This window comes from Equus przewalskii, chromosome 15 (genome assembly GCF_037783145.1).
Source record: "Equus przewalskii isolate Varuska chromosome 15, EquPr2, whole genome shotgun sequence".
Classification (NCBI taxonomy): Eukaryota; Metazoa; Chordata; class Mammalia; order Perissodactyla; family Equidae; genus Equus; species Equus przewalskii.
This window is the reverse complement of record NC_091845.1, coordinates 60,402,532-60,425,065: the sequence shown is the minus strand read 5'-3', so window position 1 is coordinate 60,425,065 and position 22,534 is coordinate 60,402,532. Positions and strand designations below refer to the sequence as shown.

General features: G+C 38.9%; 1 protein-coding gene across 39 annotated transcripts in view; it reads right to left on the bottom strand.

The window, feature by feature from the left end:
- THRB (thyroid hormone receptor beta) overlaps positions 1-22,534 on the bottom strand; it is a 360,916-nt gene that overhangs the window by 55,847 nt on the left and 282,535 nt on the right. For all 39 annotated transcript variants that reach the window (XM_070577483.1, XM_070577457.1, XM_070577464.1 and 36 more), the window contains one exon: positions 15,941-16,201. In XM_070577483.1, the coding sequence (XP_070433584.1) occupies positions 15,941-16,130 (190 nt within the window). In that variant the 5' untranslated portion in view covers positions 16,131-16,201. The remainder of the gene's footprint in view (positions 1-15,940; positions 16,202-22,534) is intronic.

The following is a 22,534-nucleotide window of genomic DNA, read 5'->3' as shown; positions in this document are numbered from 1 at the left end:
TCACCCTTAGTTTTCAAGACGAGTTTTAAAGACTTACAGGTCCTTCGTAATGTGGCCCTGGACTGTTCTTTATCCTGTCTCTTGTCACTTACATAACCTGAACTCAGGCCATTTGCTGTTTTGCTGAACGATGTCTCTATGCCTTGGTCACACATTGTTTTCTTTTCCTACTTTATCTCTATTCCGCACAGTGATCCATGCATTGTGAAATGACTCTCCTGTAGATCATATCATTAAAGCCTCACAACAATCTTGTAGGTAGATATAATTGCTCCCGTGTTAGAGATGAGGAAACCGAGACCTGGAGAGGTTAAATAACCTGCCCAAGGTCATAAGGCTGATGAGTGGTATTTTGAACGCAGGTTTATTTGGTTGCAAATCCCATGCTTATTTCCAAAATACGGTGCCTTTCTACGTAGTAAAGCTGAAATAGTATTTATATTTATATCTGTGTTCTCTTAAAATCATTGCACAAATTAGAGATGAAAGCATAGTGCTTATTTCCTAGATATTTAAGTTAATTTATAGTGCACAATAAGCATATAATAGTTGCTTAATGAATGAATGAATGAGAGCGGACAATGGCTGAAAGACCTAAAATTGTATCCCTCCAGGTTGTGAGTTACTATGTGTTTTCTCCACGTAAACAGGATGATAAGTTGGAATACAGGATGTGGCTACAAAACATGCCTCCAGTTTGCTGCCTTCATGCCTTTCATAGCTTACGTTGGGGTCCAGAGGTAGGGCTGTGATGACCTGACGTGCAGTGATCCCCCATGGTTTGTCAGTTGACCTCCCTGAGAGGACCAGAAACTTAACCATGTCATACAAGGAAATTTATGTGCTCAAAATATTCTAAACATCCTGGATAGGTGTTAAGTCTATAAAATTCTCTCTTGCATATTAAAAAATAATATACAGTCTGATTTGAGCCTAAAGTCAAGATTTGTTCCATTGAAGTTTTCAAGTAATGGGTTTTAGAACCCCAAATTCCCAGAGACATTTGTGCTATTTCAAGGCCCCTCCTCCACAGCATTTCAATGGCTGGAGGAGTGTTGGTTAGTGACTGGAGCTCCAGGACAGCGTTTTGCACGTAAGAGCCCCCAGGATGAAGATCAAGGTTTTTGCTCTGACTGATGTTTCCTAAGACCAAAGGCAAATCATAAGGTCTCCTTGTGCTTTGAAAAAATGAGATAAAATTAAAACAGAGCTCAGGATCCAGACCAAACTGAAAATGTATGTACACAAAAGTGAGTACAGAATAGAACACTTAACGCTGGGGAATGAAAGAAAAGTAAGGCTTTTAAAATATATTTTAGACCACTGTTATCAGCATTGAATTCTTCTCTTTTATAAGCCAATGGTGGAATGTCTGCTCTTTTCCATGAATGAACATCTGATTCAAAAGGAAATTCTAATGAGTCTAATATAGTCTGATGAAGCTTGGGCATCGCAGTCCAGAAAACATAAAATAAAACTTGAGTTTTGGTGTAACTTTAATTAGAACACTGGCTAAATAAAAATGATGAGGTCTATTGCATGTTATCTTCATAACCAAACAATAAGACTGGTAGAGGAGGTATTTCCATTCACTTTACAGAGTGGAAAACTGAGGGATGGTTCTCACCCTATGTAGCTACTAAGGGAAGATGTTAGTATTGAAATTTCAGCCCTTAAATTGCTAGTCTAGAACTTGCTTGACCCACTTCCCCACACTATTTTTCTACCTAGAAAATTATTTTAAGGTTTTGAAAGTTTTGGGCAACTAATAATGTGTTTCAACACAAATTCTAAGGTCATTATAATGATTTGTCTGTTTTTCAAAGATGCACCTAATTTAATGCTACTTCATATATTTATTTTGATCAATATGTTTGTTTCTCTTTCTCTCTGGAAAACATACATACTCTTCAATATTTTATGTTTTTATGAACATCATTTATGCTTTGCATGAGTATCACATAGCCACTCATTTCATGTATTATTTAATCACCTACAGCAAGTAGATCCATTTCTCCTTAGTTTAATGTGTTGAGAAGATTATTTCATTGTAATTCACACTGATGGACTTGATTTGAAAAGTTGAGTGATTGTTTGAATGGAATGGTTTTGACATTTACAGCTATAGTATACTTTTTTTATTCCAGAATAACATGTCAGAGATTAATTTTAAAACAAATTTCCCTAATAATAGGAATAACGAATGAGTGACTGAGTCATCTGCATTTACTTTGCTTTTTCACCTTTAAGAATAACTAATGCAAAATCTAGACTCTGCCACAACTGATGTAGTTTTCAAAAGATTTATTCTTTGTTCATTAAAGGCTCCAGTTCTATACTTATACTTGAAAATGTTATGAAGAATAATTAAAGGTGAAAAGTTCAAGCAAAGTAGTGATACATGCTACAATGTGGATGAAGCTCAAAAACAATAAGCTAAGGGAAAGATGTCGGTCACATTGCAGGATTCCATTTTTGTGCAGCGTCCAGTAAAGTCAAATCTGTAGGGACAGAAAGTAGATGAGTGGTTGCCAGGGGCTGGGCATGAGAATGAAGAGTAACTGTAAACCAGCTCACAATTTCCTTGGGCTGATGCGAATGTCCTAAAATAAGATTGTGGCGATGATTGCAAAACTCTGTAAATATACTAACAATTATGGAACCGTACACTTAAAACAGAGGAATTTTATGGTATGTAAATTATATCTCAGTAAAGCTTTACAAAAATAGATACAGGATTACAAATAGCTTGACCTAATTAAAACTGATTATCAAAATAAAAAAATTAAAAAGTTCACCTCATTTATGTATCAATATCATATAAGTTATTTCCTAGATCTAATGGAGGATACACCATAGGAGGAAGACATGACCTTGCTCTGAAATTTGCAACCCAACTAAAAAGACATATCAACAACCAGAAAACAGTATCTGACACAGTGAATACTTCAAATGTTAAGTGAATATGGAGTAAAAGGGAATTATATCTGAAACAATGTAGGTTAAATTCTTTCTTATTCTTCTCTAACACAAATGCCAGCCAGCCAATATAATTTTATCATTGCGCGGTCGTCAACAGAGTTGCTGCTCATTTCAAGGCTAGACTCAAAGCTCTTCCAACATATCTACTTGGAAATCCAAAGCAGGAAGTGGTGTTTCTTGTTTAACTTTTTATTCTCAGCACATAGTACAGTACTGGGCACATAGAACACACTCAAGAACAGTTTTGGTCTAAATCAAGAAGAACTCATAATCTCTGCTGAATCAGACAGGCATGTTCAGTAGCCACAATAAGAGAAGGCAGAGCACAGTAACTACTTCAATAACATTTCATGACCCCATAAGGAAAGAAATGATTCATTCTGATAGGGAATGGAGAAAGAATCACAGAGGAAGTGCTATTTGAACTGAGACTTGAAGGATGAGGAGAATAAAAGAGCACTGGTAAAAGAATTTTCAAAAATAAGATCTCTGTTATGTTGGTAGCCCAAGATCCCCATACAAAACGGTGAATTGAAATTCTTCATTTTATTTTAAATGTCAAAGTAGTCTGGAAAGATACACAGTAAATATCAAGATTAATCTGAGATACATCCCAATCTTACTTGTTTCGTAGTTTACTATGATTTGGGTTGTAGAAAGAAAAGAATGTCCAGTTAAAACATGAGAAGAGAATGAAGAGGTAATGTCTATTTGTCATCCTCAGAAAAGTCTTCAAACTGTGGAGAATCTGCTTTCTGTCCCAACTATAAAGAAAGGTGTTCCCCAGGTAAGTATCATCCTGTCATTCCAACCTTAAAAACGTCACAAGTAACAGAGAAACAAGTAACTTTTATTCTTGAGACATTCACCCTCAGAGCACTTAATGTGTGCTTAATAAGAAGACTTTTGGAAAATATACTTTCTTCAACCCAGTGAGACAAAGACAAGTTCATCAATAAAGACATAAGCTGCCTCACACAAAGATGTAGGTGGTTTGGAAGATAGGAAACTATTTCTGAATCATATACTTAAATTCAAATTTTTATAAAAGCAAGCATCCTATGATACAACAAGTTTTTAGTATTTTTCCCAAAATGCATAATCTGATTCTAATTATGAAGAAGCATCAGTCAAACCCAGACTGAGGGACATTCTACAAAATAATCCGCTTGCATTCTCCAAAAATGTCAATGCCATGAAAGACAAAGAAAGGGGGCATTTATTGTGTGCTGAAGGTGGGTATGGCGGAACAATTTGTGAAATTTAAATAAAGTCTATAGATTAGATAATAGTATGCATTCATGTTAAATTTCCTGATTTTTATCATTGTTCCATGGTTTTCTAAGAGAATTTCCTTGATTTTAGGAGACACACTGAAGTATTTAAAGGAGCACTATGTGTGCAACTTACTCTCAAACAGTTCTGAAAAAAAAATAATACATATACATACAAACACATACAAACATCCACATACATAGAATGAGAAAGCAAATGTGGCAAAATGTGAACAATTGGTGAACCCAAGTGAAGGGTACAGGAGAGTTCTCTGCATTATTTCCACTTTTTGGTAAACCTGAGATTGCTTTAAGATCAAATACAAAAAAAATTTATAAGTTTACTTTAGCAGCTGTTCCAAGAAAACACACAAGTCACTCAAACTTGAAGACTTGATGGTCCTTTGGCTCCAATTTTGTTTTTCCAATTCAAATCTTAAAAACAGAAACCAACTCAAAAAGTAAGCAGATTTGCAATAAAACAACAAGCAAATCCAATAGCCTTCAATTCATCTAAGAAAAGTGTGTCAGATTGATTAGCGTTATTTTCGTACTTTTTAGTAGTTATCACCAGCTTATATTCTTGATATTTCACAACTTTTTTAAAAAAAAAATCACAGAATGAACCTTCATTTCCATTGTTTGGGGAAGAAATAAGACTCAAATATAGAGAGATCGCTTCAAAGGAAAGTTAGGAATGAGCATGTCATGTGTAACCACAAAGGGATAACTAGAAAGGACTATTCCCTTTGCTCCGCCATAAATATTAAATGGGATGAACCCATTGCAGATACCTGTTTCCTTGGAAACCCATTCAACTGAAACTCTTGCAAAAATTAACATGTATTTTTTTCCCCTTAAAGGGCAGGAACTTCTTTTACTTACACAGTTTTGACCTTTAGTTTTATATGTTAGGCTTATTATAAGAAGCTCTTTCCAGAGCTAGGCAAACAAAGAGCCAAAACAGTATCTTTTCATTAGTTCTGAGGCTTGGCTTACAATAGTATGGCCTTTAGAGCTGCACATTACAGGGCAACCATGGGTAGTTGGGGTAAAATCTGCCACTCACTCAACATTGCCATCTAGACTAATAAACCATCAAACCCCGCACAATACTCTAACTCAAATGTTGAGTGCCTTCAAAATATAGATAATTAAATAGTCATATTTGCAATGCAGTTCTATATTTTAAGAGGCAGGAAAGTTTAATAAAGTCAAGTCCCTTGTATAAGTCAATACTGACAAATGTCATGGTGATGTAGGTTTACCAAAGATAATAATTCTGTTTCAGGTCAATGTCATGGAGGATCACTCTGGATCATGGAGGATTTCTTTTTTTTTTTCTGCTTTTTCTCCCCAAATCCCCCCCAGTACATAGTTGTATATTTTAGTTGTGGGTCCTTCTAGTTGTGGCATGTGGGATGCCGCCTCAACGTGACCTGATGAGTGGTGCCATGTCCGCACCCAGGATCCGAACCAGCGAAACCCCAGGCCCCCGAAGCAGAGCACGAGAACTTAACCACTTGGCCACAGGGCTGGCCCCTCATGGAGGATGTCTGACTCTCATTTCCAAAGCTCAGCTGGTTTTGGATTTCTGGCACCCTTGCAGTGTGGATAGAGAAATAGGGTCATATTTATTCCAGTTCAAGTCAAGGAGGCTGAATTGGTCCAGAACCTGAAAGACTAACCTGTAAATATAGCTCATCATTAGCATAAGACACAGAATAGACTAGCTAGAGAGAGAAACCATCCCTGTGTTACTCTAAGTCATAAATACAGGTGAAAATTTTCCCTAAGATACTTGCCTACTTTGTCTGCAGTGCCACTCTTAGAGGCTACCCTTGGTGTGGAGCCTCTGCATCTCCAGAGGTACTCAAAACCCCAAGTCCCTGCGCTGGAGAGGTCAGGAGATAAGGTAGTATTGGTCATGAACGCCCTCAGGGGAATAAGTTTATTATGGAGCATGAGTATACTTTCAGAAACTGAAGGGGGAAGAAGCCTAGATCTACCGGGGAACTGAGAATGGGCCTCTGGATGGGCCAAAGACTCCTCTGTTCCTGGGGAAAGCTGTCCCAAAGAGAAGTAAGGATACTGAAGGAGACTGTGTAAGGGAACTGATTTCTCAGTTTTTCCTGGGCTGGCACTGTTTTATGCTATCATGGCTTAGGTTTTTGGGGTCAGTACTGATTTAATGTATTTTTTCCCTGTTTTCCCCACCATGGGAAGTATGGTTATCGTACTGGAGAGCTACTTTAAAATGGAGTGTAGATCAATGTCTTTGGTTTCTTTGTGGTCAATTAATCTCTGATTACGTTCTTTGTTGGAGAGAATTAGTGATTTATCCAAGGTTAAATAGCTGGTAAGTGTCAGAACCAAGAGCCAAACCATCGTCTTCTGTTCTAAACATTCCCTATGTGTCCACTATATGCTGGGCAACATCCCTAAGATTTGATGCAGTAGGCTACCTATGCAACTTGAGGATACTTGAAATATATTTTTTTCAGCTTTGTTGAGGTATAATTGACAAATAAAATTGCAAGATATTTAAAGTGTACATCATGGCCAACAGGCACATGAAAAGATATTCAACATCATTAACTATCAGGGAAATGCAAATCAAAACTACAATGAGATATCACCTCATGCCTGTCAGAATGGCTATAATTAACAAGACAGGAAACAAGTGTTGGAGAGGATGTGGAGAGAAGGGAGCTCTCATAAACTGCTGGTGGGAGCGCAGACTGGTGCATCCACTATGGAAAACAGTATGGAGATTCCTCAAAAAATTAAGAATAGATCTACCATATGATCCAGCTATTCCACTGCTGGGTATTTATCCAAAGAACATGAAAACACGAATACGTAAAGATATATGCACCCTTATGTTCACTGCAGCGTTATTCACAATAGCCAAGACTTGGAAGCAACCTAGGTGCCCATCAAGGGACGAATGGATAAATAAGATGTGGTTTATATATACAATAGAATACAACTTGGCTATAAGAAACGATGAAATCCGGCCATTTGTGAAAACATGGATGGACCTTGAGGGTATTATACTAAGCGAATGTCAGAAGGAGAAAGTCAAATACTGTGTGATCTCGATCATAAGTAGAAGATAAAAACAACAACAAACAAACACATAGAGACAGAGATTGGATTGGTGGTTACCAGAGGGGAAGGGGGCAGAGAGGAAGGCGAAAGGGGTAATTAGGCACATGTGTGTGGCGATGGATTGTAACTAGACTTTGGGTGGTGGACATGAGGTAATCTACACAGAAACCGAAAAATAATGATGTACGCCTGAAATTTATATAATGTAATAAGCCAATGTTACTATAATAAAAAATAAGTAAAATTAAAAAAACAACAGACATAAAAATAAAGTGTACATTGTCATGATTTGCTATGTGTACATTGTGAAAGGATTCCTCCCATGTGGTTAATTAACGCATCCATCACTGCACATATTTATATATGTAAATATAAATGATATATATTATATATAAATATATATTATAGATAAATATAAATATATATAATAAATTATATATATAAATTTTTTTGGTGAGAACATTCACGTTCTACTCTCTTAGCAATTTCAATTATACAACACAGTGTTATCAATCTTGGAATATCTTGATAGCCCATGATCAATATGCCATTAACACATTTGTCTAAATTTGACCAGAACCTCTTTGTAGTTTCATCCTGTGCTCAGGGGCAGCCCTTGTCAAGCAGTGAGGTAGGTGGTGTTTGTCCTCAGGACACTGTGTCATATCCTCAACTATGAGGTGAATGTCGCATACAGTACACAGCCTGACAACCTGCCCCTTGGGATGAGGCAGTCTTGTTTCCTATTTTCTCTCTCTCTCTCATCCATTTCTGTGCTTTTTAAAAAAAAAATTTTTTTGAGGAAGATTAGCCCTGAGCTAACATCTGCCTCCAATCCTCCTCTTTTTGAGGAAGAAGACTGGCCCTGAGCTAACATCTGTGCCCATCTTCCTCTACTTTTTATGTGGTATGCCTGCCATAGCATGGCTTGATGAGCGGTGTGTAGGTCTCCACCTGGGATCTGAACCGGCAAATCCCAGCCACCAAAGTGGAACGTGTGAACTTAACAGCTGTGCCACCAGGCTGTCCTCATGTCTTTAATGGCCTCCTTCCATTCCTACTCTTTCCATTGCCTTTATTGCACCTTGTCAAGGGAGAAAGGAATCTGATCCAATTCAACCAGTTGGAGACGCTAGCGACTTGATAAGATATTCATTCAGCCCCGAGGTTTGCATTTTGAAAGACCACAGAGAAAGGGCAACCAGGCAATTACAGGCATTCAGGGCAACCCTGTGGGAGATGACCTGGGGAAGGGAAAGACTTTGAATTCCAGTGGTCATCTGTGATGTCTTTGTAAGGCTGGCTCTCCCAACAATAGCTTTTCAACTTCAATGCAAGGTCAATAAGTTAACCCTTCACACTGTATCTGATTTTGTCTGAAAACTATCTGTTGGAAGCATCAAGGGATTTGGCTATTGTGTCTGTTCTCCTGCATCCATAATATTCCTGGCTTTAGAAACTTCAATCCTGTCAGTATCGACTTACAGTGGTTATTCTCATATGAGTGTTCTAATTCCTTAATATCGTATATGCTCCTCAGAGTCTTTCCAAGCTTCATTATAAGAATAATAGCTCCCACTTATTGAGCACTCACTGTGTCCTGTAAAATCATCTAAGAGCTTGTTTCTTTCCACAATTCTATGGGAGAGGGTCTCCATTTTACAGATGAGGAAATTGAGGCTCAGACAGGCTAAGTGACTCGTTCAAGGTTCAATGGCTGATAAGAGGCAGCACCAGAATTTGACCTTAGACTATAACTAGCTATGTGCTGAACCCCACTGCTCTGGTCACAGCAGGTCTGACTGCTCTATACCCTTCCCTGAGTGTAGACCAATGTTTTCCCTAAGGTTTAGATTCCTTCCTTAGGGTGCCTGGAATCTTCTTGCCCTTTTGTGTCATAAGAAAGTACAATGATAAAAAGCTCTGATGCTGGAATCAGACTGCCTGAGTTAAAATTCCATTTCAGCCCCTTCATACTTTTCTTGGTTTCTTATTTAAATTTTTAATTTTGCAAAGAGTTTGAGAAATGTCTTGGTTGCCACTGTGGACCCTTCTTTCAGTGTTTATGCCTCTGCTACAGCTGTGTATGTGATGTGTTGTTTTGCTTCCTTCATTTATGTTTATACAGTTCATCGATGTATTTCAAGGTCAGAAAGGGTGACAAAGACTGAAGGAGGGGGCACCAAGCTGAGAGATTGTTCATATTCTAAGAATAGTTAGCATCTCGTCTCTACTAAGTGGCAGGCACCATGCTGGGTGCTTTAGACCCATTATCTTTCATCTTTACAACAAATCTGAAAGCTGGATATTATTACTCCATTTAAAATTGGACTCAGGGTCAGAGAGGTTTAAAATTTGCCCTGAGTTAGTAAATTAAAGAGAAAGAAGTCAACCTAAGCCTGTCAGAATGTAAAGCATATGATCTTAACATTAAAAAAATTACACGTTATTCATTAATATATTCTTACTGTAAAATATTTTGAATGCAGTTGTTTACCAAGTTAATATCAGCATCCTCCTTTATTCCATTCTTTCCTTTTTAAGGTATCCACTGTCACAAGGTTGATGTGTATCCAGAAATTTTTTCTATGCACATTTGTGCACACACAACTATGAAGACTTTTAAAACTGTAAATGGGATTGCATTATACTTAATGCATAGTTGCCTCTCCATTACGTATGCCTAAAACCACCTCTTTAAAAAAATCTGTTTATTTTTCTGGTGGATGCTTTAGATATACCATAATTTATTTGAACATTCCCCTATGGATGGACATTTGGATTGTTTCCACATTTTCAGGAATCAAAACAAAGGTGCAAAGAAAACTTTTGAACACGGATCTTCATGCCTTGTGTGGTATTTCCATGGGACAGAGTATTCTAAGAGGGATGGCTGGGTCAAAGCACACTTGCATTTCATGTTGTGATAGACGCTGCTCAGTTGGCCTTGGAAAGCCAGTGGTCCATCACTGCACCATGCTACATCTCAATGAAAACTGAAGCTGGATGGAACAGAGCCTTGAATTTCTGATGTTGGCCTTCTGTTGACCTTGCTCTGTTTCCAGTTCTTTCCTCCTCTCCACTCTGGCTGATAGCTTTTCTCTCTTTTCTTGCCCTCTATTTCTGTCTGCCTTCGTCTACTTAGGGGAGCTCTTCACTGCTTTTGCAGTATCAAATAACAAAGCTCTCCTGCATATGTCAGAAGCTGGTAGAGAGCAGGCATTCTCAGGTTGATGGCTAAAGCTTCTGAGTGCCCTTGAGGTATATGAATCACACTAGGACTCTCAGCGAGGACTGCACACCCTGATGTATGGTGAGTAGGGTTGAGTGGAGAGCGGAGATGGATGGAGCAGATGGTCATATTGGTGGAAGGGTTCAAGCTTTTTAACCGTCGACCTTCTAAAGTACTCACCTGAAGATGTCCTTGTATTTTATTTAAGGACAAAAGATAGCGATCATCCGCTGAAAATGTGAATGTCTAACTTGAAGGATTATCATGCATACAATGACTTGGTTTTATGTCTCTCATTTTTAGAACACTTTGTTATTTTGGTAAATGAGAATTATACATCATTTAAAATTGTGATCATTGATTTGATTCATTTTTTCTCCTTATGAAGAGGATGAGTTAATAGCTTGTCCCTTTGCTGACATAAGATATTATTTTAAAAATTACTTTAACTTGTCTAAATCCTGGGGAATGATTTAATATATTATGGTATATCTGTAAGAAAGAATAATCTATAGCCAATAAAAGCCAGGATTCAGAACAATATTTAATGACAAGGGAAAATGTGCATGATATATTGTTAAGCATTAAAAGCTGGTTAAAAATGATATGCCTAGCATGATTCCAGGTTTGTGAAAATAGATATGCACAGGAAAAAGACTAAAATCTAATAAAGATTTTTAACACTGCTTATCATTGGAGGACGGAATTACAAATGATTTTTTGAAATTATTTTTGTTGAACTTTTGAGAAATTTTCATTTTTTGTACAATGAACATAGAAGGCTTTTATAATGAAAGAAAATAACTTGTTGGTAAAATTATTTTAACTATTTTTTTCATGCCTTCCTGGGTATCGAGACTCAGGAGTTCTTTCGTTTTTTTTTGGTGAGGAAGATTGTCCCTGAGCTAACGTCTGTGTCAATCTTCCTCTATTTTTTGTATGTGGGGTGCCACCATAGCATGGCTTGATGAATGGTGTGTAGGTCCACGTCTGAGATCTGAACCCATGAACCCTGGGCAGCTGAAGTGGAATGTGCAAGGTTAACCACTATACCACTGGACCGGCCCTGAGACTCAGTTTCCTTGATATTAAACATAGAGTGGACCTACAGAGAAAATTCAGTGAGATCACCAGATTGCTGCTATCCTTTTTCTAATGCAACCAGGGAGGTGGATCCATCCCTGCCTTGTTTCTCCCACCAGGTTCCAGTGTTGATTGACATCAAGGGTAAACATCGAAGTATGGAAGGGACTGTCTGGGTTCCACAGGGCTGGCTAGATTCAGCTACAGGGGTGCAAGCATCTGCCTAGTACCCATCCTTATAGGACTGGTTGGGACTGTGGTTCCCAGAGAGAAGTTCAGGAGGGCGTGAGAAGGCTGAGTGGAGAAGCCTCATAAGAACTTAAAAGAAGTATCAGGGCCCCAGCCAAACAGAGTGTGGGACTCTCAGAAGGACTCGCGTCCCAGAGGGTTGTGTTATCAGGCCCAGTGATTAAGCAGAACATCCAGTTGGTAATTAACATAAGGTAGGCCTACAGGAAGGCCCAATCAAGAGCCGAGAGACTCAGGTGGCTCATCAGGTGCGGTCAAGGAAGGGAAGAAAAATGCACATTCCCCAATTGTCCACTAGGTGGCAGACCTTTTCCTATAGTAAGAGCTTAAGAGTGTTCTCAAGCACTTCCTGACACTCAGGTCTTAAGAATCACCCAGAGGGCTGGTTAAAACACAGATTCATGGGCCCTTTCCAGAGTTTCCAATTCAGTAGCCTGGGTTGGAGCCTGAGATTCTGCATTTTTAATAACCCCCCAGTGCTGCTAGTGCCACTGGTTGGTGAACTTTGAGCACCACCAAATACATCATCTCAGACTCTGGGAAGGGAGGAGAAGGGCAGGAGGAGGATGTGGTCTTCAAGGCTGAGCAATCAGTTCAAATTGTGACAAAAATTCCAGGGAGGTGTACCGTGGAGATAGAAGGGTGGGCTGGGGAAGGAAATGGGGTCACTAGCCTCTGGTACTAGGGCTGATTTGAAGTGTGGGCTCTGCAGCAGAATATAAGGTCTCCAGAGCTCTCATTCTAGCTAAACATCTTACCAATTAATTTCCTTAGAATGGCGTAGCAGATAGGAGCACACGTATATGCGGATTAAAATGAAAGCAGTATTCAGGCTAAAATGATAAACAAAACATTATACGCATACCAAAAATAGCCTAAAGAAAAAACACTAAGGATACTATAAAACATACATTAGGGATTCTCAAACTATTTGAAGTGAAGGACCATTTAGAAAAAATATCCAGTCCCTTATGGCCCAATACACAGTTTTACTGCACAGGACTTTTACGTAGCTCTGGCCACACATGACTGATCAGGCAAGTTTGACAATACCCAACTGGTTGCTGTTTAGTGAGATGAATCCACTGATCATGCATTTGAATGTCAGTGGCAATGTCAAATTGCTATAAAAGCTTCTAAAGCTTACTCTCAGTTTCTGGACTTGCATTGATAGAGAGTTGTAAAGTAATAGTTTACAGAAGGATAACCACCCACAAACCGCAGTTAGAGGTGCACTGGTCTAGACTTGCTAGATTACTGATTTGGGAAATGGGCTTATTATGCAACTTTAAGCAGTCAGTTTGATTGCATGGCTCCTGCACTGTGGATCCTTAAGCTTTTGTAGCCTTGAGGGCCATTTAGATCTTATCAATTCTATTTGGGATCTTTGAAATGTGGCTACTTGGATGTTCTTTTGGCTCTGCTGTTATTTCTTCATGCTCGGACATCGAGGACAATATTCTACACATAGTAGGCACTCAATAAACACTGATGGGATGAATGCATGGCATTATAGCCCAGGACTGAGATATCAAGCATGCTTGGGGGCTAGACAGGGATAGCCAGGAAATGAATGCCCAGGATGGATGGACATCAAAATAGAACTCTCCTCACAGTGACTATATAGAAGGAGCAGGCAAGCAGAGAAGAACCACCTCCAAAAAGAAAAGAGTGACTAATCACGTTGTTTCTTTGGCTTTGCTGGTGCCTCACTAAATACAGGTGTCCGTTGTGAATGAGTGAAATTCAGTCCATGGGGTCCTTGGGCCATGACAACCTAGGCTTTCTGGTGGCATTTTCATGCTGAACCAAAGCACAGCTTCATATCCATGCCAAAGTGAACCCTGGTTACTCTGCAAACTATAAGACAGCTTACCTTAGTTGTTTTCCTTTTAATACTAGAATCTCGAGGAAGGACTTTAATAATTTGATTAAATTTTCTTCTTAAACAAATTTTCTGACTTTTCAGCAAAAGAGAGCTGAACGAATGCAAATGGATTACCAACTCTAACCTCCCTGAAAGGTCATGTTCCACCCTGCACTCATTTGTCCCGCTCCCCTCCTCTATTCCTTACCAGGCATACAGTGCAGCCCAAGGAGTTTATGTGATTTAATGATGCACAGCTAATAATAATGAGCATACTAACAACGACAGCTGCTCTTTAGAGAGCACAATATGAGAGGTACTATGCTAAATGCTTCAATACATTATCCTATTTAGTTTTATCAACAATTATAAGTTTTCTTAAGGACAGAAAGTGGAAGGACTAGGATTCTAGCCCAAATATGTCAGACTTAAAAATCTGTGGTCTTAACCACTGTATTATACTTAGAGTCTAGGATCCAAATAGAGACTCTTTCCTTTTGCTTTTAACCTGTACCAACATACTAGAAAATATACAGTGTCAAGAACTCTAGAAACGCAAGGCCAAGATTTCTCATAAATGATAGAGTCATGGATGGACCCTATGAATGAATGAATGGATACATGAATATGAGTACCAACTGTGAATAAATCAAATTTAGTTTGTGAGGTCCTTCGATCATAAGGACACTACAGTTTCCTGTTGGCATTTCACTATCAATCAAGGACTGATATGGTTTTAATACCAGTTCATAAAATTTGAAGATACAACCCGGTTACAAATTCTAAGACTAAATCTCAATTGTATTTCAAACAAGCGTGCACATACACATATACAGACACACCTGTCCTCTATCCTGACTCCTTTGAAAAAACTTTTTTTGCTCTTCCTAAATATCTTTTTCAATTTCTCAAATCTCCTAAAGAAATAAAGAAGAGAAGCAGTTCAAACACAAATCTTTCCAAAGAGAACATATATAGTTTTGACTGCACTCAAATCAGAGTTCATATCACTGTTTCATTATTATTTTTAGATCATCCTATTTTCATCTGAAATGATCTGCACACACCACTTCCCAGGTCAACCGGTAGTTCCAAGGAGCTTTCGAAGTGTTTTCAGAAAAGCTAAAGGACCAGAGGCTTTTTGAGAGGGTTAAACATAATCATGTGTTTACGTTCAAGTTAGAACAGTTTTCAAAAGTCCTTCATGGCTCATATATAGGAGTCTTTACAAACTTTCATTAATATATCTTGGTATGTGATTACCAGATTTTCAAATAACAATTTAAAATTTTGTCACGAAGCCTTAAGAAAGCTTAATGCCTTAAAGAAAAAAGAAAAAGAACTTTTAAAAAAAAATGCTAAATTGAAAACGAATGAGAAGTTACATGAACTTGGACATTTAAAAACGCAAATTGATTTCTTGGACATTTAAAGACACAAATTAATTTAAGAAGCAAAGATTTTGGGGAGCCCTAAGACAATAAAGCGATCAGCACAAAGACATCTGTCAGGGTGGAGGCAACCTGAGGTAAAGACCAGTTAAATCTAATGCAATCAGGAACTTAGGCCAGTTTAACTTTTTTTATGAGGTGACAACCTCCTAACACCATAATCTTGCCTTTCAGGATGATGACACAAGGATTTAATGAGTAAAAGAAAACAACTTAAAACCTCTCTTTTGAACATGAATTGTCTATTTAGGTTAAAGGTGGACTTTGAGATCCCATTAGCTACTGGTACAATTGGGAAAAGAAATGTACACACATGCACGCACGCACGCACGCGCACATACATTTCAAGCAAGTAGTTATGTAATGCTAGTGTTGGCTATTTCTACGCAGATTCAAAAATAAAATTAAAGCCAAACTAACAATCCTTTTGCTAATTAGAGAAATAAAAACGCCTTCTCCCCAAGCGCCCCAACACAACATGAAACTGAAATTAGCTGCTCTCCTTTGGAACCCACCTATTTATTTATGTTTAAAAGAAGACTTGGATATAAAGAAACTTTGTAACAGAACAGTTGGGAAAGCACATGGACACTATAGTTGGAATACATGGAGACCAAGCATGCAGTTACAACACAGGATTTTTTTCCTTGTTGAAACACCTGATATGGTTTAATAAAAATCTGGTTACCTTTACATTTCTTTTCCTCCGTTTGGAAGCTCCGGGCACTGGGGACATTCTGATCGTTCACATCTTCATGGTCCAGATGGAATATTGAGCTAGTCCAAGTGGCCTGGATGAGATGTGGTGACGACTGTTCATTTTTCAACGTGCTGCGCCTCTCCGAATGGCTCTTCCTCTGTAGGCAGGCTTCAGACATTCCTACTAGCTTCCAGTCGTGTTCTCGGTCTGGACAGTGTTTCGATTTGTCCCAGGCTGGAAGGCCATTTTCTGGAGGGTTGAAAAACACGAGATGACGAGCTGTTGGCATTGTCAAGATTTTGCTGAGATGCAGTTTTGGAAGGCAAGTTGTTTCTCAATTCTTTCGGGCTGACAGTATTCACATGCACCTCCACTTGACGGCAGTGATAAGATGCAGAATTTGTCAGCCTTGGGCATTTAGCCACCACAGTTGGATTGCCTGTCGGAGTAATCAACACATTCGCCCTTATTTTTAGTGCCTACAAAGACATTAGTTCCTCCATGGGAAGGCTGCACTTTCGCCAGTCCCGCTTCCACAGCAATGGCCCAAGAGCAAGTTTACACCAATTTATGTTACTGCTTAGATGACCATTTGAGGTCTTGAGGGTCAGGGCTGGTCGTGAACACTTTTCAGATCCTTACGACATAAAACATCCAGGATTCAGCCTTGTTTGACTTGGGTTTTATCACAGGCTGACCTGAGGGGCACCCTGTTACTTAAGTGGGACATGCTCACGTGGCTACACTGAGAGTGACAACTCTGTTCTCCTTACCACCTTCTATCCCTGACGGCCTAAAAAAAAGAGACTGGATCTTCAAATAGAAATTTTGTAAATGGTTTCAGGGTAGTCCCAAATTGGCACTGAGATCCGATGAAGGAAAGCAGATAGTGCTTTAGTGTGTGGTGAATTAAGAGCCCTAATGATAGAATGATAAGCCCCAAATCTCTTCGGTTGAGGGACAGGCAGTTAATTATTTATGTATATTATGTTGTTTTTTTCTATTCCATTTTCAGGGACTTGAGGGTCTGCCCTCTAGAAAATGGGAAAAAAATGGAATAATATAATGAAAACTTTCTCACGCTAACCTTCCCTGGTGGCCAGTTTTACCTCCTTGAATATCTTTACTGTACATGGACATAAAGTACAGAGTAAAAGTGAGCAAGCTAATGTATATATATATTTGTATATGCACACACTTTAAAAAACATAATCCATCTGGTCACCCATATTTCCAGCTACTTCGGCTACTGTCTGTCAAAATGAGAAAGAATATAATATAAATAGAGTTCTACTTTTAAAGCGATCATATCCAGTTATTGAAAGACTATAATTGTTATGTGAACTTTCTTTTATGCTGAAATTACCAAAGGACCACAGATAGCTGTATTAGAGAGACACATCGATCCTGATCTGGGAATTTTAAGCTGCCATTTGAACATCTAAAATAAATTTTAAATTATTTAATGCAAGGTTTAAAATGGTTTAGGTTTTCATAAGCTAAAGCTACTAGATGTCCCCAGGAGATGTTTGCCAGGATGCTTTCTCTCAAGGCATAATCTCCTGTCCGTCACTTTCGAAGTTGCATTTACCCTTCCTGGTCTTTACTACGTGGAAATTCCGATGCCCATACACTCTATTTCTACTCCAGAAGACTGTGAACAATGACAACAATAAAGTAACAATCAACACATGATTTCTTTGTCACGGTAAATGGAAATGCTGGGGCTTGAAATATCTTAACTTGGCCAGTAAGCAATAATCCCCTTTAAAAAAAATTGTACAATGTGCTAGCTTTTGGATGTGACATTTGATCTTGTTCAGAGAAGAACCCTGAAAATTCACTCTATGCAAACAGCTGTGCTAGGCATTGCATGAGGGGAGTGAAATAAACATGGGTTTTCTTCTCAGAGTTTATATGGCATTATTCAATGCATGGTGAATTGAAAATGTCTGGACTCAACCATGCCAGGGACTGGTGCAATTACAGGCACTTATTCGCACTATCCATTAAAAGAGAACAACAGATTAAGATCTTGGGAGACTGTATTACATTTCAGACTAAACATATCTATCGTAGAAACCATTCAAGTATCTATTATCCATAGGGGTTTGAGGTTTTCATGAGCTAAATATAAAGTTACTGAATGCAAGAGTTAACTCTAGGCCTGAAGAAATTCATTTTATTTCTACAGACATGCAAAGCCTTCACACTCATGCATGCTTCTGTAATGTCGCCTTTATTTTCAGGGCCTCTCTAAATCCTCAGCAAATTGCATTCTGGAAAGCTCCATTTTAAGTAAAGTTAAAGTTATCACACTATTTTGTAAAGCCTCTAACATTTGACTTTTTGCAGAAATTTAAAAAATTTGGTATTAATTCCCCTGCCTGAACAGAAATAAAGCAATATAGCCAAACTGGGTAGTACTGTTCTCTAGCGAAGGGAACTAGTGAACATGCTTGGATGATAGATGCTGAAAGGGACCCTACCCAAGGGGACATTCCTCCTTAAAGCATAGCCTATGAAAGCCTGCTCAGCATGTCCCCCGGGCCAGCAGGAGTGGGGATTTCTTCTAAGCAAAGGAGGTTTCGTTTGGGGTGAGGCAGGGGATAGGATTGCCTTCCATTTTCCTAAGAAGAGAAGCTGAGATGGTTTGGGAAAAGGGATTCATTCATGGGAGGCATTTACTAGCTCAAAATTACTGTCTGTAATTACATTCATGATAATGATATTCAGTTGCTTAATTGGCAGGTTTATTGGTTGGGGCACTGCTGGGAAACCAGGAGACTGAGAAGTCCTGGGTGGGTCATGGGAAAACTCAAGAGGGATTTATTTAAGGAGGATTCTCGATTGTCATCCTCCCAAGAATAGGGGGGCACAGCTAATTCCTATTCCATTCCCAAGGAGGGATAAGATAGCCACTTCTCCGGGCTCCTTAAATTCTGCCTACCGGGGATGCTGTCATTGAGAAGAACTACAAGTTACCTCCACATATGTTTGCTGGCAATAATGGTTTTTAGGGATTTCCTGCTACTTCTGTGTCTAATGCTCATATCCTTCGGTTTCTCCAAAACTCAAACCAATGAGATATTTCTTTCTAGAAGGATTAAAATCTCAAAAGGTTAAGTCAGTGATTCTCAAACTTTGGTTAAGTGTCTGCTTGTGGCACTACTGAAGAACACGGAAGGCCAGGCTTATTGAAGTAGGACGTGGCCTGGGCATTTGTATATTTACTAAGTTCTCCAGATGATTCTATTACCCAATAGAGTTTGAGATCCACAGGGTTAAGAAAGTCTAAGGTAAGAAAACAAATTACAGGCAAGTTTCAGAGAAAGGTGCAATCTCTTTCTCAGATTCTAACGTTTTACACAGCCTTGGAATAAATTTGCATTATAAATAAAAAATTCATCAAGTGTTTTGGGATCTACTGTGTGAAGCGTTAAAAGTCAGATGTTAATTGGATGTTATCTTGTAGTTTGCCGGTATGGATGTAAATAAATGTTCACTCAAAATGCCTGTTGTTCTGAGCATTATTTGGGACACAATGTGAACCGTAGCAGAAACACATTTTTTTTTAACAAAAGGGGGATTCTAGAAATGATCATATCTTGTTATTCAAACATGAAGTATGAACCCTTTTCTCTTTAATGAATCCCAGCTAACATCTGGCTTTATAATACTTCATATTCTAGACATCAAGACAATTAACCAATGTAATTTGCCAGTTATCATGCAAATTAATAAATAAGTAGAATAAAAAAATAACTAGATGGGGACATGCGAACTGCTACTAAAATAACTGGACGCACATTGGCCTGTGTGTCTCAAGGGCGTTTAGACTGCAATGATTGAGTTTACATTAGATGACCATAACTCTAGAGGCTTTGCATGACAGCGCTGATCTAAAGGGTTACTTTTGCAAAAGAGAAAAAAACAAATCTCATTAACATAACTATCTATACCCTATCTTTGGAAATTTCATGAAAGATGACAGAAAATAAATCTGTCCATCAAAAAAGGGAGAATTACATGAAAATATTCAAGTATTTCAGGACACAAATGCGAGCTGATACCTTAGAAAAGCGCTAAGGCAAAGGAAATAGGATTATGACCAAGTGGTCGGAAAGGGTCAGCTGGGTAGGCCGGGATTTCCAGGCTCTCCTTATAAGACTGTTCAGTTTGCACCGAAAAGCCATCAATATTAGGTACCGAAACCCCAACCCACGCTCTGTATTTGGGGTACGTCTATATAAAAATGCTTTGCAGACCCAGGGGGTGTGTGGAACTATCATTATATAGCATCGAGCTATTAAGTATGACGTCTCTAATTTCCATTTCAGTTTTTTACTTCAATCCGTAGATTTTAGCCTTGCTGAATTCTCAGACTATGTAACATCAACTGATTGTTATTTGTGGAGTCATGTAGAACAGGAGGCTCATATTTGCCTGAGCATTTATGATGGGCCAGGTACTGAGCTAGACACTTTTACTCATCTTCATGAACATCCAGAGAAGTATGCATTGGTAGACTGCTGGATTGACAAGGAACCTAAAATTCAGAGAAGCATCTCATCTGCTCTTTCACACCTTTTGTGCTGTTAAGAGACATGGTCTCATTATTTGCCGTAGTTTGATGACTAGTCATTGACCTATTAATAGCGATCATTTGAATAGTACTTTGAAAGTTCTTATAAACTATGTTGATAAAGAATTGAATTGTCTTATTCAATTCTCCCAGTGACTCACTTATATTCACTGGTCTGCCTGCTCTCACTCTCAGGAAACTACAGTCCACTGTCCATAGCAGCCAGGGTGACCTATTAAAAATATACATCAGAGGATATTTCTTTGCTGCTTAGAATCTTCTGATGACTTCCCATCAATGTTGGAATAAAGTCCCAAGGACTTACTGCAAGCCTCCATGGGATTTATCCTTGCGTGTCCCGCTGAGCCCCGCACACTCTATCCTCTGGCCACATGGTTTCTTCTAACACGTGAAGCTCATTCCCACCACAGTGTCTTTGAGGAAGCCCTTCGCTATGTCTGGAGTCCTCCTTTCTGAGTCCTTATATAACCAACTCCCAATGTATCAAGTGCTAGGATCCAACCGCCTCCACCTTTTACATTATGCTTGGATTTCCCCTTTTTCAGAATCTACCAGGGTTGCATTTCTCAAGGAAGATAATCAAAAATGAAAATCCTAACGTGTTGGACCCATGTACAGCGCTGGCGGAAGCTCTGTTTTGGTGGAGGGAGGAGGTTGGAAGGTCGAGTGCCAACTCTTCCATGTACTGGCTGAAGGGTCTAATCTTGGGAAAATCACTTTCTGTCTGCAAGTCTCAGTTTTTTCATTTGTAAAAGGGCAATATAATATTGCTCATGGGATTTTTCTAAGGATCAAGTGAAACAATGTTTGTGAACATACTTAGTAATTAAGTGCTATTCAGGGGTAGATAGTGCTGTAACTATCTAATCTATCTATGTACATGACCACATCTCTTTCGATCCAAAGGAAAAATTACTATTAATAAAACAATGTTACTTTTACTGATAAAAAAAATCTATGTTTAGTGGATATAGCTACCTTACCCGCGCATCAACAGCACCACTATCACCATCAACACTGCTACCACCACCTCCACTACCATCATCACCTGGTCCTAATTGGAATCTTTGTATAGATGAGGTTGTTTTGGATGACCTCCCACTTCCTTTCGACTCCTTCCCTTCCCCTCTCTCCCTCTTCCCAAGTACTTGCTATTCTCATGCTGTACTCTGGGAGCTCAGTCCCTATTGTGGGCAGATCACCTACTCACAAATCTCTTCGTGACCTTGGGAAACTTTCTTAAACTTCTCTGTACTTCAGTTTCCTCATCTGTAAGATGGGAACATCTTATTGTTGTGATGATTAAATAAGTTAATACATAAAAAGTTCTTGAAACAGTGCCTTACACATTGTAAACACTCAAAAAGTGTTAGCTCCTTATTTATGCACCCAAATGACCTCATTCCTCGGCCTCATCCTCCAAACTCAAGTCTCCTCTAAACGAGATTTTCAAAGAATATCTCCAAAAGAAAGAAGCTTAATAAGTGACTTTACACCACTAAGTTAATGGCTGAGAACCTGGGAGGAGTCACCCCTCTCAGCAGAAGTTGTGTTAAGAGGATGCCTGGAAAGTGTAGGGCCATGGCCCAAGGAATGAATGTCTAAAATTGGATTCCTGACTGCTGTGCAAGACAGCCGGGAGAGACATTTTGGCGAAGCAGGCATTTCCCTTAAGGCTGGCCTGACCATCAGCATCCCTGGCTTGCTCAGCTTGGTGGATCAAACAACATAATAATGAAGACCCAGGTTTGATCCCTACTCAAACTTGAAGGCCTAGCTCATTATTCAAGCTTGCTTGAACCAGTCCATCTACCTTCTTAACACCATAACACTTTCCATGTATCTCCCTCCCTCCATGTGTTACTTTTTACCTTGTGATATGGTCATTTACATACATGTATAATTTCCCTCTTTTTGGTTACACTCACATTACCTAGCTCAATGTCCTAATTAAAATTTATTGTCCCCTAATAATC